At 43.1% G+C, this 14712-nt stretch overlaps 1 protein-coding gene across 1 annotated transcript; it reads right to left on the reverse strand.

Annotated features, from left to right (window-relative positions):
- Nucleotides 1-4971: 4971 nt before the first annotated feature.
- LOC127571089 (caveolae-associated protein 2-like) lies at nt 4972-9319 on the reverse strand. The gene is made up of 2 exons (XM_052017148.1): nt 8341-9319; nt 4972-6552 (listed from the first exon to the last, which is right to left on the reverse strand). The coding sequence occupies exons 1-2, from the start codon at nt 8821-8823 to the stop codon at nt 5752-5754; spliced, it is 1284 nt and encodes a 427-aa protein (XP_051873108.1). The 5' UTR covers nt 8824-9319; the 3' UTR covers nt 4972-5751.
- Between the last annotated feature and the right edge of the window lie 5393 nt (nt 9320-14712).

Genomic DNA, 14712 nt, shown 5'->3' on the forward strand with positions numbered 1-14712 from the left:
CCCCTCAATGTGTACACATAACCTTTCAATCTAACCTAATTCCTAAGCTATGAAACACAAGACATTGGAATGTTTGGATTTTGATTCTGGCTTGAATGACACTTCAGCTGGATTCCCCAAGAATAGTAGAGATTCCTTTCTGCTGAGTAGGCCACAATTAGATAAAACCTAGCAACGAGCCATTGAAACAGTGGGGAAGACCAAAGTGGGGTCTCTTTTCACTTCCTTCCTGCTCCAAGGAGCAGCATAGATACAAAATTGGTTAAGGGGGTGAAAGCTGAGGTAGTGGTGACTGGAGTGAAACATTGAGCACCGATCCCCAGAGTCAGTGTCGCGAACCACTGTCTTTCTGTTAATGACCAGAGTTGGGGAATCAAGAACTGGAGGGCATAGGTTTAAGGTGAGAAGGGAAAGATTTAATAGGAACCTGATGGGCAACTTTTTCACTCAGAGGGTGGTCTGTATATGGAATGAGCTGCCAGAGAAAGTGGTTAAGGCGTGTACATTAAAATATTTAAAAGGCACTTGGACAGGTACATGAATAGGAAAGATCTAGAGGGATATGGACCAATGCAGGCAAATGGGACTTACATGAGCATCATGGTTGGAATGGACCAGTTGGGCTGAAGGGCCTGTTTCCATGCTATATGACTCCCATGAGTCTATGACCAGGACTTGGTCACACAATGTCAAAATTTCCAAATGACACTGAGCTTGAATTGTAGGAAAGATGGCATCAAGACAACATCGACCGATTAAATGGGTGAGTAAAATATAGCACAGAGAAGTGGAGAATATGTTTGGTCAGAAGAATGAAGAGAGACAATACGAACTTGGTGTTACAAAATTTAAGGGCATGCAGCAACAGAGGGAGGCCAGGGAGTAGATGCACACACACCTTTAAATGTGGCTGGCAAGTTGAGAAGGTTATTAATCCTATTGTATATTTGACCTTCTTAAAAGAAACAAGGTACAAGGGCAAGGAAATGATGCTAGCCCAGTAAAAATATGGGTTGGGCCAGAAGTTCCCAAACTTCGATATTATGTGCCTCTTCTAAATTTTCTATCACTTGTCTAACCCTATCAGTAAATGTTTTATATTTTAGCCCACAAAATCCCAATTATTATTATCACTCTGACATTACCATCCATGCTCCCCACCTAATTGTCTGCCATTTACTTGACTGTATATCCCATTTCCCCCACCATCAGCCCAACTTTCTGCCTCGATCATCTACCATGTCATCCTCTCCAATCATCTATCTGGCAAACTAAACTCCTCTGAGCTCTACAGTCCCAGCTTCCTCAACAGCCCTCAATGGACAATGTCCACAACCTTACAATCAGCCACTGTACATTTCTTCTGTGTGCCCCTAAGTGTATGCTTACCACAGTTTAGGCATCTGGGTTGGGCAGCAGTTGGAGTATTGTGGCATAATGTTTGTTTCTGGGCATGACACTCTCAGAAGAATGTCAAAGCTTTAGAGTTTTCAGAAGAGATTTATAAGAAATGTAACAGGGTTAATTTGACAATGACATGGAGAGATTAGAGAAGCTGGAGTTGCTTTCCTGAATAGCAGATAACATGATTGCGGTGTTCAAAATCACAAAGGTGTTTGACAGAGTAAAAAGGTAGAGATCGTTTGCAGTGGCATATGGCTTTTTAAACCATAGGACACAGACTTAAGGTGATTTGCCAATAAACGGAGTTGACATCAAGAAACTTTATTTAACACAGCACATTGTTGTGCTCTAGAATGCACTGTCTAAAAGAGTGATAGAAGCTGACTCATCCAAAGAGAACAGGGATAAATATTTGGAAAATAACTGCAGGGTTTTGGGAAAAGAATAAGGGAGGGGCATCAACTAGCAAGCTCTTTCAAAGAGTTAAGACACTGCAATGGAACAACTTCCTGTACTGTACTGCTTCCAAACATTTCCCAAACTTACTCTTAGTCTGAGATTTGTGTGTGACGGTGCAAGGAAGTTTCCACTCTTAATATTCCAGCCCTGATAAGATTTCTCACCCATTGTGATGAAGTTAAGATCACAAAAGCAGGAGCTGGTGTGATTTACTCCATTCTATACAAATGTATGTTAGTTCTCCAGTGCCGTCTGACTAAATTTCTGAAAGTAATAAGATATTTATTAGTCACATGTACATCAAAACACACAGTGAAATGCATCTTTTGCGTAGCAGGTTCTGGAGGCAGCCCTCAAGTGTCGCCACGCTTCCAGTGCCAACATAGCATGCCCACAACTTCCTAACTGCACGTCTTTGGATTGTGGGAGGAAACCGGAGCACCCAGAGGAAACCCATGCAGACACACGGGGAGAATGTACAAACTCCTTACAGACAGTGGTGGGAATTAAACCCGGGTCACTGGCGCTCTAATAGCATTACGCTAACCACTACACTACCGTGCCTGCCCTATAAGATAGCTTTATTAGTCACATGTACATCAAAATACACAGTGAAATGCATCTTTTGCTTAGTGGGTTCTGGAGGCAGCCCTCAAGTGTTGCCGTGCTTCTGGCGCCAACCAAGCATGCCCACAACTTCCTAACCGCACATCTTTGGATCGTGGGAGGAAACCGGAGCACCCGGAGGAAACCCACCCAGACATGGGGAGAACATACAAACTCCTTACAGACAGTGGCGGGAATTGAACCCGGGTCGCTGGAGCTATAATAGCGTTACACTAACCGCTACATTACTGAATAAATGTAAATTAAAATAAACCAGCCACACAACAGTGCCTATTATTACAAGATCAAAGGAAAAGTTGCTGGTCTGATTTGTTGTTTTATAAATAAAACACAATGATCCATACAGGATGTTGAACTGCAAATAAACCTGCAGCTTTCAACATTACTATTGGCTCACAGTCTTGGGAGATTGATGGTGAAATGAGTAGCTTTGTCAGTAGGTGTCACACTTACTCTGTATGTGGTTTTGAGATGAGCTTTGCCCTGAGAATTGTAATTGATCCTTTGAAATACAGTGATGTAACAACTGCAGTTTAACCCAACCCGACCGTGGCCAATCTGAGCCTGAGGGCTTACAACTTTTGTCAGACTCAACCTGACCCAACCAGACTGTCCCCATAAATAATCTCAGACGTGCTATTGATTGGGTGTATTGTTTGTTCTTTATTTTCCTTTGAGCATCTACCTATTTGTTGTAAGAGTATTAGAGGGAGAGAAGACAGGCTATTCAATAATGTTTGGTGTGGGTGAGGTGGGGCTGGTTAGGTCTTGATTCATGAAATACTGAGCCAGCCAAGCCCAACCCCCACCCCCACATGAACCTGACAGTATGGAACAAAATGTACATCCAGCCCACGTAACCACATCTAGTCAGGTTTAAGTTGGGGAACCAGGGTCTGTTCGCAATGAATTGCTCTGCATCCTATACTTTTAAAGTGGTGATAATAATCCAAATTGACATGCAAGACTTCATTATCTTCATGTCACAATCTTGTTTGTCCCCATTTTCCCCATCCCGAATCCCCCTCACCTATCATTCCTTTCTTGTATTGGTCAAGAGCTCCAATTTTAAATTCACAAGCTATAAGTCTCTTGCTGGACTTTGATGTTTCACACTCTGTAATCATCTCCACCTCTTTCTTAAATTCTGCCCTAGTACACCTTCCTGCTGAAACCTAAAATGAGCATTTTTACAAAGTGCTCCACCTCAGCAATTTCATTACCATGTTAAAATGTTACATCAAATTAGATATTTGCAGTCATTTGCAGCTTAGTTGATCAGTGTTACAGTCACTGAATGGTAACTTTCTCCTTGTGTTCAAAGTTTTCTATTTGAAAAAGGTGGCTGATACAAAGTTTAGATCCAAGCTCATCTCAGTGTGAGATTAACCTTATATTCTATGCATCAGAAACATTATATAGAAAGCCAAAGTCAGAATCCTGGACAATTTTTCTCATACCTAATATAAAGAATTTGGAGCACTATGGAGTCTGGCTTGGCTTCTGTTCTGTTACATCTGCCTTTTACAAAGGCACAGAAATTTTTTTGTTTGATTCCAGCAGGGCATATAATGAACACTATGCAAATGTGACCTCAATTAATTAGTCCTTAGCCCTCTAGCCCAAGAAATTCACCATCCCAGCACAGATACCTCTTCCCCAAAACCTACCTCTTCCACGTGGCTGCAGGAACTCCCTACTAGGCACTCTTATTTGTGTCCCTGTCCTCACATCTCTGTGAACACCCTGCAACCTTTCTTCTGTGCTAAAAAGCTCTAAATAAATGAAAATTCAACACAAAAAAATTGAATCTCGTTTCTTTATCTGTAACAGCATAAAAACAATGCTACATATAAGAGGGTGGGAAATGTAATGCTTTTTAATAATCACACACCCAAATGTTCAGAAACTGCAGTATCGCTCCAGCAGCTTTACGGTGAAACCTATGATCAGAGGTCAGCTTTTCCAGATACAGCAATGTAGTTGTTAATGCCTGATACTGCTAGAAAACGGTATTCTGGTTTGACAATGCCTGTATGTCAACACAGCCTTTCTATTAAAGAAATATAGGCTAGAACATTGTACTTCCCACCTTTTGAAGATATGGAACAGTGGCCACATCATCGTCATGTATTCCCCACGTCATCATCACTATCAGGCTCAGCAAGCTTAAAACAAAAGTCAATTAACCTCAGTAACAGGCACAATCTCAAAGAACTAAGCACGAATGTGACACGATTGTAGAAACAGAGTTGCTACGGCACAGAAGAAAGCCATTTGACTCACTGGTCGTGGGCCAGCTCTTTCGAGAGCAATCCAGTCAGTTCCACCCTCCCATTCTTTTTCCTTAGCCCCATGCTTTCCTTTGAACATTTCCTTTATCCAGTAACTGTGCTTGGGAAAAATAACAATGACACATTGGTGCAATGTTATTAACGGTCTGTCTCCATAACGGCAACAGCAAAGAATAATAAGCAAGTATCCACTTTCAATTCTTTTTATTTACTTTTCAAGCTTGGCTACAATTATAATCATTTTTTTGGCTTTAATTTTGCTTAATACAAATAGAAGAACAAAAAGAGTGTTCACCAAGCAATATATTGCATGTGAAGATAATTAGAAAGTACAGTTATTGTGGTAATTCATTTCATAAACCTTTGCCTTAATCAGCAATAAAAGGTGAAGGAAGCTAAAAATCATCCTGGTTACAAAGCCGTGAAATGATACCATTTGGCACCAGCGTAGCTGAACTGTTAAATCTGCTCAGGGAGTGGAGGTGCAGCACACTTCCTTTTTAGTCAAAGTTTCCTTCATTAATTTTATGGACTCTTTTGTTTTTGTTAGGGAATTGACATGTACATAGTTTACAGATAATGATTTAAAAAGAGCATTTGGATGTATGAAACAGATACATTTCAAATAATTAATATAAAAGTTCTACAGCTTTCATTCATACCTGAAAATATATAACCCAAGCAACACAATCAATGTTGTGAGGGTTCCAAAGCCACTTGTGTATCATCACCAGTTATACAACTGTTATAAACATATCCCGCTGCTGTTTCTTCATATCCCACTATAATGTTCTATCTTTAACCTTTCACCATCCCTCTTTCAACATCCTCCTGTCCCTCTAGCCAAGCTGTGAACTTCCCGTGGAGTTACATTAGCTAATAATAACTATCACAAGCACAATATTTGTAAATGAAGGGAGGTTCATTGGGCAACGCTCCAGGGATTGGCAAGGTAGGCGGGGAACATTTAAGCTGTTTGCTGTATTTGCAAAACAGCAGGTTCATCTGGTTCCTCAATGTGCAGCTCGATATTCATTGCTGGTTGTCTTGCTCTGCCTTCTTGTTGGTCTTCATCAGGGAGGGTCTCCAACAGGATCTCAGGCTCCTCTGTGCTTTCCGCCTTCATCACAACACCTCGGTTCTTACTGCTTTCCATCTCAAGTTCCACCTCTCTCATTTCCTCTTCTGCCTTCTCCGCCACCTCTTTAACGTCCTCTGCTAACGTGCCAGGAGAAATTTCTAAGTGCACCTCGGGATGCAGATCGCCTTCAGTGGGACCTGATGCATCTGCTTCCAATGTGACCACCGCGTCGCTGGGGCTTTGTGGAGGAGTCTCCCCATTCTTAGACTTTTTGACCTTGAAAGTCATGGGCGTTACTTTAAAGCTGGAGGACTTACCCGACTGGGACTTCTGTTGATTTGGGCTGAGCGACTTCTTAATCTTCTCTCGTCTCTCTGGAGACACAATCTTGGTGCCAAATTTATTCATCCTTTTCTCAATATTCTCACGGGAGAATGCCTTCTTGATGCTGTCAACTTTCTTCAGACTTGACCTCTTGATTTTTGCAGCCCTGGATTGCTCCAGCTTCTCTGACTTTTCCTCATCGTGCAATTCCTCATTGTCCTCCAGGTCATGGATGTCTTCATCTGAGGAGAGCTCCAGGGACGGATGCGAAACTTCCACACCTTTGTTCTCGTCTGCACCTTCTTCCTCTGCCGTGTCTACTTTCGGCTTTTCAAAAACGCTGGCTGGTATCTCCGCTTCATCCTGCAAGGGTTCATTAGGTTTAAAATCAACAGTTGCTCACTGCTCCATAAACTTAAACAAAACTATGGCTTTTTGAAAAGAAACATTTCATGAAATAAACCTATTCTTTCGTAGCATTTGAATTTTTTTTTGGCTTCTTTTAAAACGAGTTGCATATATTTATTAGGATTTGTATTAAAATGGCGATTGAACTAGTTTTAAACCTGCTTGAGAAATGCAGGTTTAAGTAGCAGTCCTTCCCGGCAGCCCTGTGGGACTATAGAGACTGCAGCTACAAATGGGAGCTCCAAGGGGAATGAGGGCTTGGTCGTGCCAATGGCACTAACGTGGCATGGGGGGGGGGGGGGTGGTTAGTAAGACTGAGTAAAATCCACTTTAATTGTGAGCTTTTCCATCCCTGTGAATGTTTGAGAATTTCAGAACCAGCTTTGTATGAACTACTTTTTATTTCCTCCCCAGAAATAAAGCAAATTACATTATAGTGGAACCGGGAGCAGTTTCTGAACTTCACACTGATAAACGATGATTTAAAGAGCTTGAGCATAATCTAAAGGCCTAGTTAGTCTTCAGCATTAGAAGTTGGAAGACCGCCAATACTGAAAGATAAAATTAACTGTCATTTGTTGTAATTAGTCTTCATTTACAGTTTACTTTTGTAGTATTGACTTCGAATATCGTGACCCTCTTCTCTCCCTTATTTGCAGGCACTCTCCTTTCAGGTTAATGCTATACATTAACCTAAACCCTGATGTTTTATTTACCTTCAGGTCTAAACACATCATTTCATTTATGATTTAAAACCCTGGTGATTAAAAGGCTACCCTTGAAAAGCAAGTACAATCCACAGCGCATGCTGGTTGGTAATTGTTGTCCTGACATATGGTACTTTAATACACCTCTTCTTCAAACTCAGATCTGAAACCTTCATGAAACACGCAAACTCCAAGAAGTTAAAAGCATAATAAAGAGGGTTTTAGGCATCTGAGATTAAATAAACGTCGCCCTACAATTATTAATGTCGGAAAAAATACCGGGGTGGTGACTCATTCGTCTACAATCGCGGGCCAAGAACAGTATGAAAATTTACAACTGGTTTCACAGACACCAAACTATCGCCACGTACTGAAGAGTGTATTTTCGAAGCTGTTTTGCAGCGTACTGTTTCAGCCAGGGTGGTTGCACGCTCTGGTGCTTTGCATTCCTATTCCGTCCCACCCTAACCGAAAAAAAGACGAGAGGATTGCTCCCGGGTCAGAGAGGTGCACAGCGCCACACAGACACTGCTCCACAGAAGCGCAGCACTCCCACTCCCCTGCTTTGCAAACCTATGGGATGTTTTCACTCCACACACCGCACCCTGTACCTGCTCACAACACAGCGGTAGAGATCAGTCCGCGGCAATAACGACAACAGAAGCATGCCAACCAGTGTTAGGGAAGGGGATCGCCATGGTTTTTAAACGCGAGGGAAAATAAACTGAATCCACTATCCTTGCAAAGCAAAAACCATGCAAAGCAACACTATTTTGCAGCCTTCATATAAAAGCAGGTTAAAGTTGCAAATAAGCATAATATTGCTGTTTATCACTTGATAATCCTTAAAAAATTATTCCCGCTTCCAGCTGGACTGAAAACAACCCACAACTTTAGAACGGGCTAATTTCTGACATTGATCGGTTCAGGTCTGGGCGCAGTCTGTGGCTCACTCCGGGGGGCTGAAACAATAGTGGTGGGTGGGTGGGTGGGCGAGGCGAGGAGGCAGGGGTCCATCAACCCTCCCACCCATTACCTGGAAGATCAGCACTCGGAAGTTGTTCTTCTTCAGGAGCTGCGCCTGGTTGTTCTCCAACTTCTTCACCTGCCCCGTCTGCTTGTCCAGGCGCTCCCGCATCTCTTTGACATTGGCGCTCACTTTGCGCGACTTGTCCAGCAACTTGTTCACCGTGTTGCTGGTGGTACTGTGACTCTTGGACAGCTTGGTCAGGTCGCTCTGGATGCCCCGCACCGAACTCTCCACTCCGATCTGCCTCTGCTCCATCTTCCTCTGGTTGTCCTGCACCGTGTCCAACATGTTGACCAGTTTGTCTAGCAGCGCCAGCACGGTGATGGCGTTAACCTGCGAGCCTTCCCGCAGCGCCTCAGCCGGCACAGAGCCGGGAGCCGGGCTCGGAGACACGCTGGAGCCCTGGCTCGGGCTGGACGGCGGGCTGGGCTCCGGGCCTCCCTGTACGGCCTCGGTGCTTTTTTCCGCTTGCACTCCGTCTTCTCCCATCTCGGGCGAGCTTCACAAACTTTTCGCCTTCTCCAACCCCTTGCAACTTCTAGGCTTGGGAGAGAGAGAGAGAGTTGCAAACTGCCAGCGAGTGCAAAATGCAAAGACTACAATTTTGCACCCCTCCCTCCCTCTCTCTTTCGGTTCGGATTAGATCGGCTCAGCTCGACTCCCTCCTTCCCCCGGGGTCTGTTTATTGGAACTTTCACAGCCGCCTCCCAGCGACCTAGTTAAGGGAAACTCCTCGCTCCAGCCCGGGGTGGGTGGTACTAGTGGGGCCGGGCTTCCCTCCGGGAGGTTATTTTTTCCATAAATGTTAGAATATTTTTGCAAATCGCGTTGGAATCTTGCAAAAGCAAATCACAGGCAGTCTGGCCCCTGTCCCATTGCTGCCATTGGCTGCGGAGATGGAAAGTGAGGGAGCACCGATGTGACGCTCTCACTTCCCCGGACGCCTTTCCCACACCCTCGCTCCTTCAATTAAGCGAAAGTACCTGAGACCCACTCACAGGGCAGACACACAGCACACACACCCCAGAGACCTTTATAAACGCACTACTTCACTGCAATACAAACCTTCCAACAGAGAAACATGTACACTGGTTGCAATAGAGAAACATATACACTTTTACAGCTTTTTTTAAAAAAAAGCCTTTCGCGAAGAAATAAATCTTCCCCCCAAAGATATGAGCTGTTATTTATCGGGACCCAGATCAAACAATTGTATCTAGAGGTCTCCTCCAGGTGGCAGCACACTTCTTGTGGAAGCAAATATGGAAAGAGGGAGGCGCGCCGGGGCATATTTTGCCCCTGATGTAATCTGATCGGAATAGTTGATTGAAGTACTTGTGGCTTTCGGAGTTTAACACAGTCCATTTGTGTTCTCCCAGGCGTTTAAATTGGCCCGGGACTTGCGGCGATGAGACTAGAAGAGCTCACACCATCACCACGGAGGGAACCTGGCAGCAACCTCTGGAGCTGGCAAATACACATCGTGAAGTTAGATCCAGAATTTAGTGCTCGCATTCTCCTGCGCTGTCCCTGGTTCACCGTGTTCCAGCGTAAACCTCAAGATCTCGGGGGCCCAATGCGAGCTTCTGTCTGCAAACATGTCCCCAGACCGTGGCGCTAGAAACCTGCTGTGGGGAGATTCAGCAGGCTGCACGCTGCTACAGAAATTCGTTCAATGGATTAAATTTCGGATGCAGCGCGCAATGCTCTGAAATTGCCATTTCGCGGAATGGGTATAACAGACCGGAGATAAAAATCTGAGCGTAGCTACTTATTGACTGTCCCCGTCGAAAGACAAGCATGTTGCAAATGCTGCACTTGTTAATTAGGTGTTAGTTTTAATGAAGATGATTCTGCTCATTCTGTGAAATTATTTGCCGTTATGGCACGTGACTGACGTTTATAAATTAAGACACTAATTTTGATTAATGGGTTAGTTGCCCCTTAGGGACAGGATTAATTCTTTGTTTTTACCATTCAGGAAACCACACGAAACAAGTCAAGAAATAGAAAAATCAATGGATTTACTTGCCTGGCCTGTTTCCTTGATGCCTAGTGTGCACTTGTTACTATCCTCCATATGCTTCATGATGATACGTATTGGTATTGGTTTATTATTCTCATGTATCAAAATACAGTGAAAAGGTTTTGTTTGCATGCCATTCTTACTATCTACCTGCACTGCACTTTCTCTGTAGCTGTGAAACTTTATTCTGCATTCTGTATTATTTTACCTTGTACTGCCTCAATGCACTGTGTAATGAATCGATCTGTATGAACAGTATGCAAGACAAGTTTTTCACTGTACCTCGGTACGTGACAATAATAAACCAATTCCAATTCCATCCAGACAGATCACTCCATTCATAAGTACATTGAGGTAGTAAAAAGGAAAACAGAATGCAGAATACAGTTACAGAGAAAAAAGCAGTGCAGGTACACAAATAAAGTGCAAGTGCCACAACAAGGTGGACTGGGAGATCAAGAGTTCATCTTTTAGGATATGAAAGCTCCATTCAAGACTCTGATAACAGCAGGATAGAAGCTGTCCTTGATCCTGGTGGTACGTGCTCTTAAGCTTTTGTATCTTCTGTGAGAAGGAAAAAGAAAGAATGACCAAGGTGGAAGGGGTCCTTGATTACATTGGCTGCTTTCCCAAGGCAGCGGGAAGCGTAAACGGAGTCAGTGGAGGGGAGGCTGCTTTGCATGATGGATTGAGCTGTGTTCACAACTCTCCGCAATTTCGTGCAGTCTTGAGCAGAGCAGTTGCCATACCAAGCTGTGATGCATCCAGATAGGATGCTTTCTGTGGTGCATCTGTAAAAATTGGTGGGAGTTATTGGGGACATGCTGAATTTCCTTAGCCTTGTGAGCTGTGAGCTGTGATCCTCATCAACGGATCCACTGCAGACCCAGTCCCAGCGCAGATTGGGCTCAAGCAAGACGATGTCATTAGCCCAGCCCTCTTCTCAATTTTCTTCATTGCAATACGTCACCTCACCTCCAAGAAACTCCCTGCTGGAATGGTCTTAATCTTCAGGCGGAGCCGGAAACTGTTCAATCTTTGTGGCCTGCACTCCAGAAATCAACTCACTTTAGCGCTGTCATTGACCAAAAGTACGTAGATGATGCTTGTGCATTAGTACAGTCACGGAAAGCTCGGCAGCCCAGGTGAGTATTCTTATCCCAACGTTCTTCAAAAATTTGCTAGAAATCCCTTCTAATCCTGTGGCTTTCCTTTGGTGGCAGCAAGTGTCACTGCTATTTTCTCCTTTGTATTTGGGGACGAATGGTCTGATTGCTGAGGGCTCGCCCTTGACCTTTCTTCCACGTAGGATATAGGATGGGGAAAGGGATTGATGTTTGTAATCCTGTGGGCTGCCTGATGCTGAAGCTTTCTGCACCTCATCTCACTAATCATTTCCAACTGAATCTGTGTCCACCTTGGAATACTGGCAAACTAAGTCCATAGTTAAGGATGCATTCGCACAGGGATCTTTCTTGGCCCCTTCACTCTTCAACACTTATGTGAACAACTTTCCTGACATGGGCAAATTTACACATACTAAATACATAGGGTTCGCTATGACCATTGCAAACTCAAACAAATCCCTAGTAGTGACTACAGCCATAGAAATCAAACAAGATAAGATATCTTTATTAGTCACATGTACATTGAAACACACAGTGAAATGCATCTTTTGCGTAGAGTGTTCTGGGCGCAGCCTGCAAGTGTTGCCATGCTTCCAGTGCCAACATAGCATGCCCACAACTTCCTAACCCGTACGTCTTTGGAATGTGGGAGGAAACCAGAGCACCCGGAGGAAACCCACGCAGACATGGGGAGAATGTACAAACTCCTTACAGACAGCGGTGGGAATTGAACCCAGGTTGCTGGCGCTGCAATATCTTTACGCTAACTGCTACACTACCGTGAACATTTCCCCAAAAACCGTCCCCTCCAACCTTTGCCATGGCACGAGGCTGATATTCACACAGTAACACCAGCTGCCATAACTTGGCTTCAAAAACTAGACAGCAGTGAAAGATTTCTACAACTGCAATACGATAAGAAGAAACATCCATATTACCCGCCCTCCTGACCTTCTACACATACAAACATGTAAGAAATGTACTTGTCTATGAATACCCTGTTGGCTTCCAAGTATCATAGTTATCAGCTGTTAGATAAACAGTGAGCAAATTTTTCTTCATCAGCAATGTTTGTGGTTGGCTGGTTAATCATTTCATTGGCACAACACTGCAGTTAACTATATGTGACCAATTGTTCTTGACAGTTTTGTTTGAGCTGCATAAACAATTTTTTTTGAAGCACATGATATTTTAACAATGATGTTGCTCTTCTAAAGTGATTTGACAGGTCTCATCATTTCTTGTTTAAAGCAACATTGAGGTATTAATACCAGCACCAACCAACAAATGAGTGAAAGCTGTTCCTACTAATATAATTTATATTCTTTCTATCATCCGGTCACTGATTGCTTGAGTGTTTGTGTGTGTGTTTGCCTATCTGCGCCAGTGTTTGTGTACATATGTTTACCTCTTTGTCCCTTCCATTATGTGTCTGCTTGTCTGCCTCACTCAATAATTGTTCATGCCTGAGTACCATCCTGTCTGTCAATGTCATTGTGTGTTTTGTTTGGCTGTACTTCCTGACAGGAAATGTGTATCTGTCCATCTTTGCCATTGATTGCATGTGTTGCCTGCATAGTCTGTCAATCCTCTGATTTATTCCTTCACAGGATATGGACATTGCCGTCAATGCCAGCATTTATGGACCATCCCTAATATTCCCTAAATAGAGGAGGAAGTGAAGACTCAACATCATTGGTGGGTCTGGCGTCATGTGTAGGTTAGATTGGGAAAGGATGGCAGATTTCCTTTGCTGATGGACATTAGTGAATCAGATTATTTTTAATGACGATCCAGTAGTTTCATGTTTATTGGTACTGAGACTAGATATATTTTTAAATTCCAGAATTACTTCACTTGAATTTAAATTCTACAGCTGCACAGCTGCACATGGTATGTATGTCCATGTGTATGTGAGTATCTACCTTTTTGACAATGTCATTGATTTTGTGTGTTTCTGCCTCTGTCCTGGTACTGTGCATATCTACTCCTCTGCCTTTTTCACCTGGTCATTCATTGTTTTTATGTACATGTGCGTTTTCCTTCATTCCAATGCTTGTCTGTCTAATTGTGTGTATACCCGCCTAATCCTCCAATTGTGCGTCTGTTTCTATGTCACTGATTGATTGTGTTTGTCTTTCCCTCATATTCACTTGTGTATCCTTGATTATATGTCTGCATATTCTTGTCATTCATTGTGCATGTTTATTTGTGGCTGCACATGTGTATATCTGTACCTTTGATTCATTATTGCGTGTGCATGAGTGAATGTGTCTCCTCTCTCTGTTCGTTGTTTTGTGTTCTCTTTATTGTTTGTCTATATGTCTTCTCTTTATTGGCTGTTCTCTGCTTGTCTCTCCATCATTAATTGCATCTCTGCCTGCTGCTGCCATTGATTGTGTATATGTGCACGTCTGCCTGTTGTTCACAGTGTCTGTGTGCATGTGTGTGGGTATGAGTCTGTCTGTCAGTCCCTGACTGTGTGTACCAGTCATCACCTCCACTGTTGATCATATGTCTGCCTGTTCCTATCAACCTTTTGTTGGCAACTGACACCTATGCACCTGCACCTCTGAATTAGCCAGTGGCTTCAATAGAGCAAGGGAGAAAGTTGGAGATTATTTAAAAAATCCAGATGACATTTGGGATTGCAGTTTCTTTTTCAACTGAAATACAACTAACACAAGGAAACAATTCCATGAGCATCATTTGCAGTCTGGTATTCCTTTGAATGGCTGTTCATCATCCATGAGTTTAGGGAGTGAGGGCTGGCAGTTCATTTGATCAGAGGTAAGATGAAACACTAATGAGCCAACTGACGTGTTCATCTGTTGTCCTTTGATATCTGCTTTCCAACAATAGCCAAAGGAAGTGCTCAAAAGCAAAAATACTCTCCTCCTCCCCCTTGATTGAGGGGATCAACAATAGTAGAGCAGTGATACCTCAAAGATCCTTTCATTGACTTATACCATGTTATGTTTTCAATCTCAGTTACTTAATACAATTACAGATGCAACAATGCAAATCATTATAATGAAAACCACACTGCATGCATATTTTCTAATACCCCATTGCCCTGCAACACCATAAGCTCTGTGATAAACGTGCATCAGCTATAAAAATTATCAAATCAGAACCACTTGTTGTGAATAATAAACAAACTGTTTGTGCAAAATTTTGCAGAACAAATTCTCTGGTGAATTTTGTTATACCTTTAAAATGAAT

This window comes from Pristis pectinata, chromosome 1, assembly GCF_009764475.1.
Source record: "Pristis pectinata isolate sPriPec2 chromosome 1, sPriPec2.1.pri, whole genome shotgun sequence".
NCBI classification, from domain to species: Eukaryota; Metazoa; Chordata; class Chondrichthyes; order Rhinopristiformes; family Pristidae; genus Pristis; species Pristis pectinata.